A 17,610-nucleotide genomic window follows, 5' to 3' on the forward strand; every position below is an offset into this window, starting at 1 on the left:
ATTAATATCAAAAGGCCTGAGCACCATGCTCAGTGCTAAGTACGTATATGCTAATAATCTGATTTGTGGCAGACCCCCATTTCACTGGCGATATAAAATGTATTAAGCTACTAAACATGTTTCTAGGTTCACATATTAAGATCTATGTCTTGACATAATTCAATTTTTACAAAGTTTTAAAATGAGTATTTTTGAAGATAGACAAAATACTGAAGTAAAATGGCCAGCTATTTAGTGGATTTCAAAACATTTTTCTTCTTATTTAAATAAATGTAACTCAAATTTTGATATACTTAATCTGTTTTGCATGATGCAAGTCTCATTTAACTTTCTCACATTCTCTCTACAATCATATACACATATGAGTAGTCAAGAATAGTTTATCTTTTCCTTCTTACATATATGTAGGTAAGTATGTGTTATAGACATATATACATGTTATATATTGTTTTTATAGCTTGCTACTTAGTAAAAGGCAGTAGAAATATTTTCCCTTGGCTTATCTATTTTTAATTTTATTCTAATTTTTTGGGTGAAGAATGACAATATTTAGTAATCTCATGTTTTTATGATAATACCACTTAACCAACTGGCATAACTGGTATTTGTAAAAAGGTGAAGCAATTATTGGTAAAGTTATATTTTGATATTGGAGCTAGCAAGTGCTAAGGTAATTTCTGTAAAGTTATTAAATAGATACAATGGTGTCTTTATATTTAGTGACCAAGCTGTTTTGATCCTGTTTGATGGAGGGAGAATAAAAATATCTGTGCTGCTTATCACTGAAACTCTTTTTATTCTGGTGCTGAATATATTCTTTCAAATAGCAGTAAACACACACATGCACACAATTTTTTCCAGGACTATAGAGTTAACATCTTCTTGAGACAGAAATGGAATGATCCCAGGCTGAAGCTCCCTAGTGATTTTCGGGGCTCGGACGCACTGACAGTGGATCCCACAATGTACAAATGTCTATGGAAACCTGACTTATTTTTCGCAAATGAAAAAAGTGCCAATTTTCATGATGTGACCCAGGAAAATATCCTTCTTTTTATTTTTCGTGATGGAGATGTTCTTGTCAGCATGAGGTACTCTTTAATAATATTTGTACAGCCCTACGTGTGTGTGTGTGTGTGTGTATGTGTATATGTGTGTATATATATATATATATATATATATATATATGTATAAATTCAGATTGTCACAGACAAAAACATTAAGTGACATCTAAGACCTCTGTTTCTATTTTCAGGTTATCTATTACTCTTTCATGCCCTTTGGACTTGACTTTGTTTCCCATGGATACACAACGTTGCAAGATGCAACTGGAGAGCTGTATGTAAATGAGACCCTAAGTGACTATAGGAGTACAAATTCTTAAAATCTCTAAGCAGTACATTCTACTAATCTCTTAGATAACAATGGTCAAACTAATGCTTTTTATTACAAATAGTAGAATAATTTATTTAGGAAAATAGTTATTCTTTTACTGTAATAATTACTAAGATAGATACATCTTTTGGGTGCTAGGTTTTGCTTTCAGTTTATGTAGGTGTACACTTCTAAATTGTTCCAACTGCCATCATCATTTGGGTTGATAATATAAATAAAGGAGAAAACCATATCTTAATAACTGTTCTACTGTTAAAGCCACATGTTCAGATCAGAAAATTTGAAAATATTAAAAAACAGCACCTAAATCCTACCAAGTAGTCATTTTCTGTGGATTGTCTAAAAAGTTTTTTTTTTTTTTACAAAATTGGGATTTTTGTGTTTCTATGATCATATGTTTTTCACTTCATGAAAGATATACCACATTAAGGTATAAGGTATATTAACTGAAATAATTATTGAAATAATTATCTTTAAAATATATAAATTAATTTGCTAATCATGCTTATCTTTTGAAAATAAAGGTAGGACATAAAACTTGAAAAACTAACACTAAAATAAAGAAGCCTTAGCCTGAAGACCTATATTCAATGACCTCTTTCAGCAAAAAAATAAAGAATAGCCTTGTAAAATATCTTATATATATACTTGCTAGATGATATGCTTTAAAGTTACTTTGTGGTTATCTGCTGTTTAAAAAAAAATCACTGAAGCTGGAACCTAAATTTGAACAATCTCAACTGCTTTCTAAGTATAAATTGAGATTTTGCAGATATAAGTGTATGTATGTATGTACGTTTTTGTGTGTAGTATCTATTTATGCCTGTGTTAATATGTATTTGTGTAAGAAATTCCAACTGGGTATTTATATTCAAATCTATTGTCAGATGCACTGAAGTATTGCTTTGAAAAATCCAAGTACTTATAGTTGAATGGTAGGCTGTAAAACCCTATAGGATCCTTGAGTTGTAGCAGTATTACCTAAACCCAAAATATGTGCTTTCGCATTTAATAATGATGTCCACTCAAGAGACTGTTTTCCTGCTTTCCTGTGCAATGCAACTCCCTTAGGGAAGTTTGTAGTTATTTCTTCAAAAATATAAGTGATTTGTGCTTAAGGTTGTTTTTTTTTTAATTTTCATGTTAGCATATTGTATAATTGTGAATGAGTCTATTCTGCATATATTCAGAAAGCTAATATAACTTATTTATTACTTTTTATTGATGACAGCTCTGAAATCTGACATAGCAAAGTATGCTACTATATAGGAGGCAGTGAGATTGTAACTGTGTACCATATGCTCATTGTTTTAGCTTGTTCTTTCTTTAAGCCAATTATCTGTAAATTTGTGCTACTGTTTTCATTGATAGCCATAGATTTTATCTCTGCATTTTTAACAAGAGTTTCAAAGAAGAATGACCTGTTATTTACCATTTATGTGTGTAATAATTAGATTCTTAAAATATTAAGAAAATATCAATTACATTTCAAACTAATATTTTTATTTATTTGCTTTTGTTTATAGTTGGCTATACAACTGATGATTTACGATTTATCTGGCAGTCAGGGGATCCTGTTCAGTTAGAAAAAATCGCCTTGCCTCAGTTTGATATAAAAAAGGAAGATATCGAATATGGCAACTGTACAAAATACTATAAAGGCACTGGTAAGTAATATTCTTTGAATTAAACAAAACTAAGTCCTGCTTCAAAGGTTTGTTTCAATTTTAACATATGCCAGGAGCAGAATAGAAGAAAATTATTTAAAAAGTGAGTTCAGTATTTATAGGTAGTTTATCTTTACCTTCATATATTTAAATCTTTCATAAAATGACATTCACCAAAGTTCTTAAAAATGTTTATTACTACATAGTTTTGCTTTTATGTAACTCTACATAACAAGAGGTTTTCAATTTTTTATTTTAGTAATACAAACTCTCCCAGGCAATAGTTTTCTTAGGTGTTGGCAAGAAACTTTTTTTCTGGCGAGTTTCAGTTTGGGACCAAACATCATGGATTTAATGAATGTAGTCCATACACACTTGTCGCCTGTCTTTCAGGCAGGTTTAGATGTTGGTTGACCCATATTCTTAGTTGCAGAAAGCACTGATCTTTATGCTGCGCAGGAAGTGGTAAGTGTGGAGAATAACTGGGCATCGGTTAATATTCCCTGTATAATATTGTTGGCCTGGGTTATGGAACAGCTAATTGTGAAAAGCACAACAAATTAACCTCATTCACTACATTACCTCGAGCTTTGCAGAAATGAAAATATACCCACTAATCAATACTTTAATAATATGATTCATATTCAACATTTGAGTCACAACTGACAGAGTTATTGAGGGTTTTTGTTATTAAATATAATGGTTTTCCCTATAGTAATATGCATAAAAGGCTGATTGAATTTTGCTCATTATTTTCAAACTAATTATTTCAATTTTGGATTATGCAATTCTAATTTTCTATGAGGAAGTAAACAAAGATATGACAAAGGTGTTCAGAAATAGATATAATTAGGAGCATCTGGGTGGTTCAGTTGGTTAAGCGCCGAACAGTTGATTTTGGCTAGGATCCTGAGATCAAGGTGGTATAGAACTCTGTACTCAGGAGGGAGACTCTCTCTGCCCAACCCCCACAACCCAAGGCTGCTCTTTCACTTTTGCTCTCTCTTAAATAAATAAATAAATCTTAAAAAGTGAGAGAGAGAAATAGATATAATTTAATGTATTGTAACATTTATGTTGACTTGCAAAATAAAAATGTATAGTGTAATTGTATAGAATTTGGGGAGATCAGATGTTTGAGTTTATAATGCTGCCATCATGGCATCATCAAAGACAAAATATAATATGAAAAAAGGCAGAGTGAACTTTGACACATTTACAGTGCTACAGTAAATGCAACACTTAGGCAACTTGGAGATAAAGTTAGTTTAAGCATCTGTTGTCATTGACATTCACATAATTTAATGGATTATATAGCATTTATATACAAATAGCTCCTTCTGTTATAGAGTTTATAGTATATTAGAACAAGAGAGATAAAAAACAAATACACTGCTAAAAGAAATTAAAAAGTTTTTTTAAAAAGGAAAACCTGAGAACTCTTAAAAAATTTGACCATCAAAACACTCATGTATCATACAGATACATGGGCTTTTAAAGTGATCTTATTGACAGTTCTGAACCAGTTCCTTTATTTAACACAGAAAATAACTGAGGAGCAGAGTGATTGAGGGACTTATGGAATGTTGCAGGCAAAAATCAGTGTCAGCTGCTACACGAAGAACTGTACTCCTTTTCTCTGTACTCACTCAAATTAAGGAAATGCACTACAGTGTTTAGAAACTTTGACAGGTCACCTAGTAATGAAAAAAAAAAAAAAAGCTTGAAAGCCAAGGACAATCCTTTTGGGATTGTTGTGTAGAAACACATATTTAGTAGATAGCTTTTGGATTTCTTGCTGTTCCTTAGGCATTATTTTAAGTGCTCTGCAGGAACTCTGTATTTAAATTCTCACAACTACCCTATGTATTCAGTACTTTTATTTTTCCTTTTTTACATGTTAGGATAATAGACAAAAGACACTTACCCAAGTCATACTGTTACTGAGTGATGACTGGAATAGTGAGTCTGACATTGCTGTCCTACCTGTGAAGTCAGTCCTCCTACACTTTGCAAATAGTTTCCACATCTAGATTATATGGTTATATTTCAAAATGAATAGGCTCAAAATTGTTTTGAGAACTTTGAAATGACCCTATTGAAGTTTTAAACTTTGTCTAAAGATGAAAATAAAGCTAGTAATTTTATTTCTGATTTTATGTAATAGCATAAAATTATGAGATAGCATTGAAAATCCTGGGGGTGCTTATTTTTTTACCTTTAAGCCCTACATCTAAAAACCTTCATTGGGAGCAACAAGGAATAAAGGAGACATCTCTGCCTTTTTATAGATCTATATTCTAATATGGTACACACATAAAATAAATAAGGTTCATTTTTGTGCTTGAGAGGTTACTCAAGATTATAAACATGAAACTTTTTTGCGGTCCTTTTTGAGATATTTTAAGTAAGTTGCTGATCTGTCATTAGCTACAGAAAATAACGATAAAAGAACTTATTTCTGACATAACGATAATTGTCATGTACTGTGTTTCAGTAAGCATGTTATCAGCGTTTACATGAATCATCATATGAATATAAGTAAAACATTTTAATATTTGGATAATATTTAGATATGTATTTATAAATTTGGAAACTTCTAAATATATGAATGCCTAATAGGTAAAATAGTGAAAAAGATACAGACAGCAACATTTATAAAATGATGGACAGTATTTTCTTTAACTAGTACAGAAGTAATCAGAAATGATGATTTGGCTTTAACTTAATAAAAAATTACAGTTTTTTTATAATTATAGATGTTACAAAGGTGAAGAGATGGATAGGAAAACAAGTATACAGAAATACTTAAATTGAAAGCCTAAGTGAATAATAGTGAAATAAAACCTCACAGGAAATAGAAAGTAAATTGAATTTGCCAATGAACATTTATATCAATTAGCTGCCCACCTGCCTCTCATAAATGTAACAGTACTAGGAAAAGATCAAAAAAGACCAAGAAATGTTTCTCATAAAAGTTTATGGAGCAAATCACTATTATATCCAAGCATATATTTTATTGCCAAATTCATCCCAGTCCTGGGAAGCTCCCCTAGTGGGTGCCTTCATAAAAGGAGGGGGTGGAAACCGGCTTCAGACTATAGGAGTCCTGTTATTTAGGCTGTTATTTAAACGTGGTGGGATGGAATGCAAAATTCATTTTAAAGTGAGCAACCCTATAGTAAGTTGTTGTAATATTTGTGACAATTTAGGCTACCTAAAAATATGCAGTAAACACATAACATGTTGTTCTCTATCTCACAGGCACTAGGTACACATAAAATGAACTTGAGTAAGTGATACTATTGCAAAGCCAGGTACTTCAGAACCACTTTTAGGAGGTACCGTGAATCTTTTAATTGTGGAAAATTGGAATTATAAAAGATTCTATTTTGGAAATTTTGCACATGATTTTCAGTTAGAAACATGTTCTTGTTTATGCAGGCAGGAAGTTAAGATGAGTGGTGGGAAGACACAAGGGAGGGAGCTTTCATTGTTTGACCTCTTGTATCTTTTAAAAACCTGTGAATAATTTAAATTGATTTTTTACTTTTAATGTACTTAAAATAAAAAAAAGACAAACATGCTGTTTTTTTGTTTGTTTTGTTTTGTTTTATATAATTTGAAAACATTTGGCATAATTAGAATTTACTTCAGTTCCAGTCAGTTCTTTATTTTTGTTACGTTAGCCCCAATATTCTTCTAATCTCTCAGAGTTAGCAATGATTATAATTCACATGGAGAAAAGGATAGATTTCTGGTCTAAGCTACTCAATAAGAAGATGTGAATAGCTGTTCTTTTATTTAACATTTTTAAAGATCCTATTGTGTGCCAGTACCACCATAGGTATCATTAATGAATGAATTTGAAGATTGCTCTAGTGCTAGAAGTGTGTATATTCTTCCTAACTAGGAAAACTAAGTAAATGTTACTTTTAAAATATAAAATAGCAAAAAACAATAATATTGTCCTTTCCCCATAATTATTTTATTTATTTATTCATTTATTTACTTTAGCATTTTGAAATACTGGTGTTTAAGCTAAACACAATTGGAGACATATTAACTTTCTGTTATTTGCACATAGCCTTGCTTTTTTCTGAATGGTAAAGGAGATTTTTATCAAAATTAAGCACTTCAAGCGTTAACTATTATATTTAAATTGCTAACTGAAAGGACTAAAGCATTTTTTAAAAAAAGTCTCAAACATCTAGAAGTCTCTCTTCTATTCCAGTGCTAGAAGAATATCTTGTCACTTATTTTCTCAAGTCAGCAAAGGCTCTGATGAGGCTGCCCATAATTTGTGATTAATTTGGGGGACTAGTTGGTATCATGGTATCCCTAGAATTATGTTGGAAGGCAATTTCTGCATTTGTCTCAGCTTCTGACAATGAAGTCCTTTCCCTCATAAAGCATGTTTGAGCCCCTGGAGTGGCAGATGGGACAGAATTGAGAGGAATATCAGATAACTACCCTGTATAATATTTTATCTCTATAGCCTGAAAACATGTATTTCTTATCCTTGCTAAGATTTACTTACAATATGCTTAATTTTTTAAGGTTTAAGTATGCATAGGAGTTAATGTAGATTGCTATGCTTTCTAGATAAGAAGTGGTACACGTAGCCGAAAAATTATACTGACAATACATAGTCGTGGAATGTTTCTTTTTAGACTTGTTCCACTTTGATTTACTGCTCCCTATATGACTCCTTCAGATCAGTTGCTCTGACAGTGCCCATGGGTAATGAAAAGTTTAAGTTCATTGCCAATTCCCTGAACAAAGACTTAAAAGCTGTGCCCTGACATAGTGGAACAGCATGTGGTATCTATTTCTCAACATCATAATAAGGTTGTGAAAGGTCAGGTGAGACGGGTCCCATCATGTCAACCTTTACACCAAATAAATTATATATTTATAAGAGAAAACTCTCTTTGTGGAATTTACTTTGTGAAACTGTCTCAAATAGAAGTGACTTAGAATTTACAGGTACATTATTGCTTTTTGCTGTTGTAGGTAGGTGGGCCCCTCTGATTTCTAACATAAAGTTTGTTTCCGAAAGGGTACTACACCTGTGTGGAAGTCATCTTCACCCTGAGGAGACAGGTCGGCTTTTACATGATGGGTGTTTATGCCCCAACCCTGCTGATAGTGGTTCTCTCCTGGCTCTCCTTCTGGATCAACCCGGATGCAAGTGCTGCCCGAGTGCCCCTGGGTAAAGTATTCTGTGCTTTTCTCTCGTGTCAGGAACGTGCTATGTCCTTGCATAACTCACTATATACTCAACACTTTTAAAATAGACTTTTAGAATTGAAGGCAACCTTATTCTCATCTGTTTTTAGACTTCCCTCAAAACTCGACCTTGAGGTTACCTGGGTGGCTGAGTGGGTTAAGCCTCTGCCTTCAGCTCAGGTCATGATCCCAGGATCCTGGGATCAAGTCCCGCATCGGGCTCTCTGCTCAGCGGGGAGCCTGCTTCCCCCTCTCTCTCTGCCTACTTGTGATCTCTCTCTCTCTGTCAAATAAATAAATAAAACCTTAAAAAAAAACCAAACTTGACCTTTAACTCGAACTTCTCAATGTTTATGAACTCCATAATTAAACCAAGTTTTTTTTTTCTTTTCATGTATTTGGATATTTTAAACGGTTAATCTATCCTACTTTGACTTTCATGCAATAATTATTAAGTAATTTTCACAGATAACTAAAATATAAACTCCCCAAGAGTGCCAAACTAAACATAAAACTATTCTGACGGGACTCTTTCTAAGTTGTATTGTATACCGTCTCGTACTCTTCAGCCAGGAATGTGTGGTACAGTGTATCTTTTTAAACATGACTTCAGGTCATTTTCTTAAATCAGTTATTGTGTGCTCCATCATCAGGGCTGGCTAGGGAGAAGACGAGCTGATTATCCAGGCTCCCCCGTTTGTTATTTTTAATGCTTTGCCACACAGAAACAGCATCAGCCAGTCTTGAAAACTGTGTCTATACAGGGGTGAAAAAGTCTTTGCTTCATGAAATAATCAAGAGCTCTCCTAATGGATGAAGTGATTAAACTTAAAAAGAAGGACATTGTTACAACAAATTTTGATTGTTTATAGTGTTTTAAGATGTTTCATTACTGTGTGTGTGTATGTGTGTGTGTTTTCCGAATATCAGCTGGAATTTATATAGGTAAGACTGTGGTATATCTGGCCTCTTAGGGACTGGTTGCAGCATTTTTTTTTCCATTGAAAAGACCTTGTGCAAATCTCCCTCCTGACATAGTAGGGGAATTAAATGAAATACAGATTTTAAAGAGTAGGCAACCAGGAAAGAAGCAATGAAAGTGACAGTTTTACCTGGATAAGAAATGTGATGGTTTGTATTTAATAAGAGCCACAGAGACCATATCTATATCTTAATAACCAGAAATGTGGGAAATTTCATCCTACTGGTTATGTATCTGGAATGAAGACAGTGACAACCCAGATTAACTCCTTTAGGGGATGAGAATGAACTATGTAGTATACTGTCCTGAGAATAAAACTCCTAAAAAACTAGATTTGTGTCAGACTTGTCAAAAATATCATGCATTTCCTCCAAATAGTTAATTTTTTGCTTATTAGGAATATCATGCAGTGATATAAATTGAAATGTCAGGCTTCCAAGAGTACTCTGGAGACATTTCAATCCCTGACATATTCTTGAAGGATTCTTCTCTGTAAATCCCCATCTATTACGGGACTTCTGTCATGAAGTCCCTTAACTTTCCAGTTAACATCCAGTGGAACTGTTGTATGAAGTAAACATGCTTAATGGTTGAAAGTCAGTCTCTTCTGTTAAATCTGGATTTGAATTCCTGCTCTCTTCTTACTAGCTGTGACAGTTTAGACAACAAGCAGATCTAATCTCTTTAAGCCTACTCTGTTAAAATGTCGATAGGGATGAAAAAATACTCAAAGGTTAATTGGAAGATTGAAAATATGAGTGGAAAGTGCTTATTACCCATTCAGGAGTTAATAATATGTCTCATTTATACATTACAGTTTATAAAGCACTTTTACATATTTGATTCATTTAGCAAGTATTTATTGTGCACCAACTATGTCCTAAGCAATGTTCAAGAAGATGGGCATATAGTTAAAGTAAATAGAAAATAGATAAAATAGATAAAACAAAAGAAAAACACTGAGCCTCAATGAGTGTACTTTTTCTTGGAAAGAAAGAGACACCAAATAAGCACAATATGTAATCTCTAAGATGTTGACATATAACTTCCAGTTATAGAACAAATAAGTCCTAGAGATGAGAAGTACAGCATAGGGAATATAGTCCATAATACTATAATAACAAGGTATGATGGCGGAATACATTTAATCATGGTGAGCATTGAACACACTATAGAATTGTCAAATCACTATGTTGTACACCTAAAACTAATATAGCATTGTATGTCAGCTCTGCTTCAATTGAATAATCCTAATGCCCAGGGAGTGGTAGAAGGATGATGTAGGGACAGAGAGTTCAGGGACAGCAGCCTGCTTGTCAGGAACTGCTCAGAAGGAAATGATATTGGATAAAAATGTGACAGAGGTGAAGAAATGAATCACTGTGTGTATCTAGCAAAGAATGAGCTGGGATAGTGATCATTAAGTCCAGCATTCCTGAGGCAGGAGCATGCTTGGAATATTTTGGGAATGCCAAGGCCAATGTGGCTGGAGCAGAATGAGTGAAAGTGTGATTAGTAGATGAGGTCAGAAAGACAGCAGTATTGAGGAGACCATGTAACATCTCCTAAGGCATTCTGATGATTTTGGCTGAAATGGGAAGACTTTGAGGGCTTTTACATGTGATCTGCTTTAAATTTTAATAGATTCTCTTTGTCTGCTTTGTGTAGAACCCATTAAAAGGGGGTTTGGACGGGAGCAGGGAAGGCAATTATAAGGAAGCTCTAGTAATCCAGGTGAAACAATCACAGTATTGCCAGGGGGTAGAGACGCTTATAAATAGATGATAGTTACGGTAGACATAATGAGATTTGCAGATGTGTTGTATGTCAGATTTAAGAAAGCAGATTCAAGGCTGACTTCAAGGGTTTTTCTGGCTGAAAAGCCAGGAAGATGAAGCTGCCACTAAATTAGATGGGAAAAGCTGTGGGCAAAGTATGTTTGAGAAGAAGCACAGATCAGGAGCTTCTTTTTGGACATGTTAAGTCTGAGATATCTTTTAGGTAGAGTTATCAGGTATTCAACTGGATATACAAGACTGGGATTTCTAGGAAAGATTAAGGCTGGTGGTAAGAACTTCAGATTTATCAGAATATAGATGATCTTTAAAGTGAGACTGGAGTATGGGTAGAGAAGATGTCTCAGAACTCAATCCCTGAGACTGAGAAGATGAGAAGATGAGTGACAACCAACATGATGTAGCTTCCTGGGAGCCAAATGGAGAAAGCATTTCTAGGTGAAGGGAGTGATCAGTTAAGCTGCTTGTAAATCAAGTAAGTTTGGGGCTAAATATTGTCATTGGATTCAGCAGCCTGAGGAAGTCACTGGTGTCCATGATAAGGACAGTTTCCATAGAGTGACAAGAGGAAAGCTTGGTTGGAGTGATTTCAAGTGAGAATTGGAGGGGAGGAACTATTGGCATCCAGTATAAACAACCCATTGGAGATTGTTAACTGTGAAAAGAAAAAGAATAGGGAAATAGCTGGGGTGGGAATAGGAGTTGACAGGTTTTGGGGTTTTGTTTTTAAGATGGACAAAATCATATTATGTTTATTTTTAGTGGAAAACAAGCATTAACAAAGGAAAAAATGATAGCCGGAAGAAGTGCAGGAGCAGAATCCTTGAGAAGTGAGAGGGGATGAGATCTGGTGGACAGACTGAACTTTGCTAGGACAAAGTGGATTTGTTCCAGGGAACAGCAAATTCCTGTAAAAGGACTGATAGTAAATATTCCATGTTTTAGTTTCAAGTGTACAATGTAGTGATTCAGACATTCTATACATTACTCAGTGCTAATCATAAGTGTACTCTTAATCTCCTTCACCCTATTTCACCCATCCCCCCATCCTTGTTGCCTCTGGTAATCATCACTTTGTTCTCTATAGTTAAGAGTCTGTTTTTTAATTTGTCTCTCTCTGTTGTCTTTTTTTTTTATTTTGCTCATTTGTTTTGTTTCTTAAATTTCTTAAATTCCACATGTGACTAGTATATATATATATATATGTATAGCATTTGTCCTTCTCTGACTTATTTTGCTTAACATTAGAATTTCTGGCTCTATCCATGTTGTTGTAAATGGCAATTTCATAATTTTTATGTCTGAATAATATTCCATGGTATGTTTACATGTGTGTATGTATGGGTATATATGTGGTATACACACACACATACATACCACATTTTCTTTATTCATCTGCGGATGGATACTTGGACTGCTTCCATAATTTGGTTATTGCAAATAATGCTGTAATAAACATGAGGACCATATATCCCTTTGAAGTAGTGTTTCCTGTATTTTTACAGTAAATACCTGGTACTGCAACTACTGGATGTAATTCTGGGTAGTTCTATTTTTAATTTTTTGAGGAACCTCCTTAATGTTTTCAACAGTGGTTGCACCAGTTTGCATTCCCACCAACAGTATACAGGAGCTCTTTTTTCTCCGCATCCTCACCACAACCTCACTTGTTGTTTCTTGTGTTTTGGATTTTAGCCATTCTGACAGGTGTGAGATGATATCAAAATATGTTTTACTTTTATAAAATACTACTATAGAGTTTATCAAAAAGATGGTACCATTTGCTTCACATACTCCCTAACATTTACCAGTTACTTCACATACTCCCTAACATTTAATTTTCTTACCTTATTGTAGATCTCTAGTGTAATGTTGAATAGAATTGTTGAGACAGGGGTTATTCCTGATTCTAGGTAGAAATAACTGAGCCATTCATTATTGGGTGTGGTAGTAGCTGTAGAGTTTTTGCAGCTGTCTTAATTGGGTTGCATAGATTCCATTTTCTCTCTAGTTGGCTCAGAGTTTTTTTTTTAATCATGTATGATAAAATTTGATTGAATTTGGATTGAGTTTAAATTTGATTGAATTTTGCCAAATACTTTTTCTGCATGTATTTAAGTAATTAGATGGGTTTTCATATTTATTTTGGTGAATTATATTGATTAATTTCTAGATGTTACATGAGTTGCAAAAATTATTAGCACAAAAATATGTTGATAATATTTCTTTATCCCTTTAATGTCTGGCTGTAGTGGTATTCCAGATTTTGTTCCTGATATTGTTAAATTGTGAATTCTCTTTATTCTTAATCATTTTAGCTAAAGCCTTGCCCATTTCTTGACATTTTCAAACTCTCAGATTTTGTTTCATTTATCTTTTCTATTTTCCTTTTTGTTGATTTTTAGCTCTTTATTAAATTTTTCTTTTTAATTAGTTTGAATTTAATTGGATATTTTTGATTCTTAAAGTGGGAACTCAGATCATTGATTTTAGATCTTTTTTTTTCTAATATGAGCATTTAAAGTTATAAATATCCCTATAAGCACTACTTTAGCTACTATTCACAAAATTTTGATATAAATATTTTCATCTTCTTTCAGTTAAAAATATCTTGTGATTTCTTTTGTGATTTCTTCTTTGGCCCATGGATTTTGTTTGATTTCCAAATATTTAGAGTTTTAGTAAGTACTGGAACATGATTTTAATTTTATTTTAATGCTTTTTGATTTTGTCAGAATATGATTTCAAACTTTTGTTTATCAGACTATTTTTTATGGCCCAGACCAGTATATGTCTCCTGGTAACTATACCATGTTCACTTTCAAAGTATATTTGTCATCGTTGGGTGTAGTGTTCTATAAATATCAATGGAGTCAAGTTGGTTGATAGTACTTTTGAAGTCTTTTATGTCTTTTGTCTAGTTATTTTTATAGCTATTGGTGAGAGAGTTATTAAATATCTTATACTATAAAAATTATGCTTCATGTATTTGGAAGCTCTGTTATTAAACCATTACATATTTGTGATTTTATCTAAAAAGGAAATCTTATTACTTTAATGTATGATTTAATGTATCATGTTACTTTAATAAAAAGATATTCCATTCAGATGGAAACAAAACTGGAGTAGCTATACTTATATTAACAAAATAGACTTTTAAATACAGACTGTAGGGGCACCTGGGTGGCTCAGTCGGTTAAGTGTCCGCCTTTGGCTCAGGTCATGATTCCAGAATCCTAGGATCAAGCACTGCTTCAGGCCCCCTGTTCAGTGGGGAGTCTGCTTCTCCCTCTGCCTCTCATCCCACTCATGCTCTCTCTCACTATCTCTCCAATAAATAAATTCTTTTTTTAAAAAAAGGAGACTATAATGAGACAAAGAAGGGCATTACATGATGACAAAGAGGTCAACCCAAGAAGAGAACATAACATTTGTAAATATTTATGCACCAAGCATAGGAGCACATAAATATATAAAGACTTAAAGGGAGAAATAGACAGCAATACATAATAGAAGGAGACTCTAATACCCCATTTATACCAATGGAGAGACCATCCAGACAGAAGATCAATAAACATCAGCCTTAAGCAGCATGTTAGAACATATGGACTTAACAGATACAGAATATTACATCTAAGAGCAGCAGAATATATATTCTCAAGTGTACATAGAGCATTTTCCAAGACAGGTCATATGTTAGGCTGAAAAACAAGTTTTAATAAATTTAAGAGGATCAAAGTCACATCAAGCAGTTTTTCAAACCACAATGGTATTAAACCAGAAATTACAAAGATTTCTTTATTTGAAAGAGAGAGTGCATGTGCATGTGAGTGGGGGGAAGGGGCAGAGGGAGAGGGGGAGAGAGAATCTCAAGCATATTCCCTACTGAGCACAGAACCTGACACAGGGCTCAGTCCCATGGCTCTGGTCATGACCTGAGCCCAAACCAAGTGTTGGAAGTTTAACCAACTGAGCCCCCCAGGTGTCCCTGAAATTAGAAATTAATTACACAAAGAAAACTTCAAAATTGACACATTTCTGGAGATTAAACAGCATGCAACTGAACAACCAATGGGTCAAAAAATCAAAAGAGAAATTAAAAATACCTGAGACAAATAAAAATGAAAATGTAACATACTAAAATTTATAGATGTAACAAATGTAGTTTTAAGAGGGAAGTTCATAGTGATAAATGCTTACCTCAAGAAACAAGAGAAATCACATATAAACAACCTAACTTTATGCCTGTAGGAACTATAAAAAAGAAGAACAAATGAAGTCAGAAGTAAGTAGATGGAAGGAAATAAAGATGATAGTAGAAATAAGTGGAGATTAAAAGGACAAGAGAAAAGATCAATGAAACTAAAAGCTGTCTCTTTGAAAACAAACAAATTTAGCTAGATTCACGTAGAAAGAGAAAATTCTCAGATCATTAAAATAAAAAAAAAGATGTTACAACTGATATCAACAAAAATGAAGGGTCACAAGAGACTTTTAGGAACATTTATACACCAATAAACAGCCTAGAGGAAATGGATAAATATACAACCTACCAATCCCAAATCATAATAAAATAGCAAATTCAAACAGATGGATTACCAACAGGGACGTTGAATCAGTAATCATAAACCTCCCAAAAAGCAAAAGTCCTAGACTGGTCAGCATCACTGGCGAATTATATCAAACATTTAACAATTTTTCTCAAACTCTTCCTAAAAATAGAAAACAGGAGAATTCTTCCAAACTTTTTACAAGGTCAGCATTACTTTGGTACCAAAAACAGACAAAAATGCCACACACTAAAAAGATTACAGGCCAATATTCCTGGTGAATACACATGCAAAAATCCTCAACAAAATACTAGCAAATCTAATTTAAGAGTAATTAAAACGAGCATACACCATGATCAAGTGAATTTTTTTCCGGAGATGCAAGAATGATTCAACATCTGTACACTGGTCAGTGTGATATACCACATTAACAAAATGAATGATGACACCCCTATGATCACCTCTGTAGATACAGAAAAAGCATTTGATACATTTAACATCCATTTATGATTAAAAATATATTCTCAAGAAAGTAGATATAGAGAGATTGTACCTCACCATAATAAAACCCATATGTAACAAGCCCACAGTCAACATATTATACTCAACAATGAAAAGCTGAAAGCTTTTTATCTAAGATAAGGAATAAGACAAGGATACCCACTCTTGCTATTTTTATTTAACATAGTATTGGAAGTCCTAGACAGAGCAATTAGGCAAGAAAAAGAAATAAAAAGCATCTAAATTGGAAAGGAAGAATTAAACTGTCACTCTTTGCAGATGACATATTATATACAGAAAACCCTGTACACTCCATCAAAAAATGGCTAGAATTAATAAATGAATTCAGTATAGTTGCAAGGTACAAAATCAACACATAAAAATCTGTTGTGTTTCTTTATACTAATTATGAACGATAAGAGAGATTTAGAAAATCCTATTTGCAATTGCATTAAAAAGTATAAAATATTTAGGAATAAATTTAACCAAGGATATAAATGAGCTATGTATTGAAAACTACATGTCATTAAATAAATTGAAGACAATGCAAATAAATGGAAAGATATTCCATACCCATGGATTAGAAGATTAATATTGTTAAAATGTCTATATTACTCCAAGCAGTATATAAATTCAGTGGAATCTCTATCAAAATTCCAATAGCATTTTTCTCAGAAATAGAACAATCCTAAAATTTGTATGTAGTTACAAAAAAATCCTGAATAGCCAGACCAGTCCTGACAAAGAAAAGCAAAACTGGAGGTATCCACACACCCTGATTTCAAGCTACACTACAAAGCTATAGCAGTTAAAGCAGTATGGTATTGACATGAAAAATAGACACACAGTTTAATGAAACAAAATAGAGAGCCTAGAAATAAACCCATGCATATATGGTCAATTAATTTATAATGGTGGAGCCAAAAATATACAGTTGGGGAAGGACAGTCTCTTCAATAGTGCTGGGAAAATTGGACAGTCACCTGCAAAAGAATGAAACTGGACCACTATCTTATACATGTGCAAAAATTAATGCCAAATGGATTAAAGACTAAGTATTAGACCCGAAACCATAAATCTCCTAACAGAAAACAGGTGGTAAGCTCCCTGACATAGGTCTTGGTGATGATTTTTTGAGTCTGACATCAAAAGCAAAAATAAACAAATGGGACTGTATCAAACTAAAAAACTTCTGCACAGCAAAGGAAACCATTAATTAAAATGAAAAAATAACCTACTGAATTGGAGAAAATAATTGTAAATCATATATCTGATATGTTATCATATGATATGATATGTTATCATATGATATGATTTGCTAATATTCAAAATAAACAAAGACATACAACTCAATAGCAAAAAAAACAAAACAAAATAAAAGTCCAGTTAAGAAACGGGCAGAAGACTTGAATAGATGTTTTTCCAGGAGATTTACAGAGGGCCAATAAACACATGAAAAGACACTGGATATTCTCCCAATCTCGTTT

The 17,610-nt window shown here is 33.2% G+C and overlaps 1 protein-coding gene across 2 annotated transcripts in view; it reads left to right on the plus strand.

Annotated features, from left to right (window-relative positions):
• The window catches only part of GLRB (glycine receptor beta), a 97,407-nt gene that overhangs the window by 62,601 nt on the left and 17,196 nt on the right, over positions 1-17,610 (plus strand). For both annotated transcript variants that reach the window (XM_032863008.1, XM_032863016.1), the window contains 4 exons: positions 862-1,091; positions 1,256-1,338; positions 2,922-3,062; positions 8,125-8,277. In XM_032863008.1, coding sequence (XP_032718899.1) covers positions 862-1,091; positions 1,256-1,338; positions 2,922-3,062; positions 8,125-8,277 — 607 coding nt within the window. The remainder of the gene's footprint in view (positions 1-861; positions 1,092-1,255; positions 1,339-2,921; positions 3,063-8,124; positions 8,278-17,610) is intronic.

Source organism: Lontra canadensis, unplaced genomic scaffold (assembly GCF_010015895.1).
Source record: "Lontra canadensis isolate GAN:19392208 unplaced genomic scaffold, GSC_riverotter_1.0 scaffold1, whole genome shotgun sequence".
NCBI classification, from domain to species: domain Eukaryota; kingdom Metazoa; phylum Chordata; class Mammalia; order Carnivora; family Mustelidae; genus Lontra; species Lontra canadensis.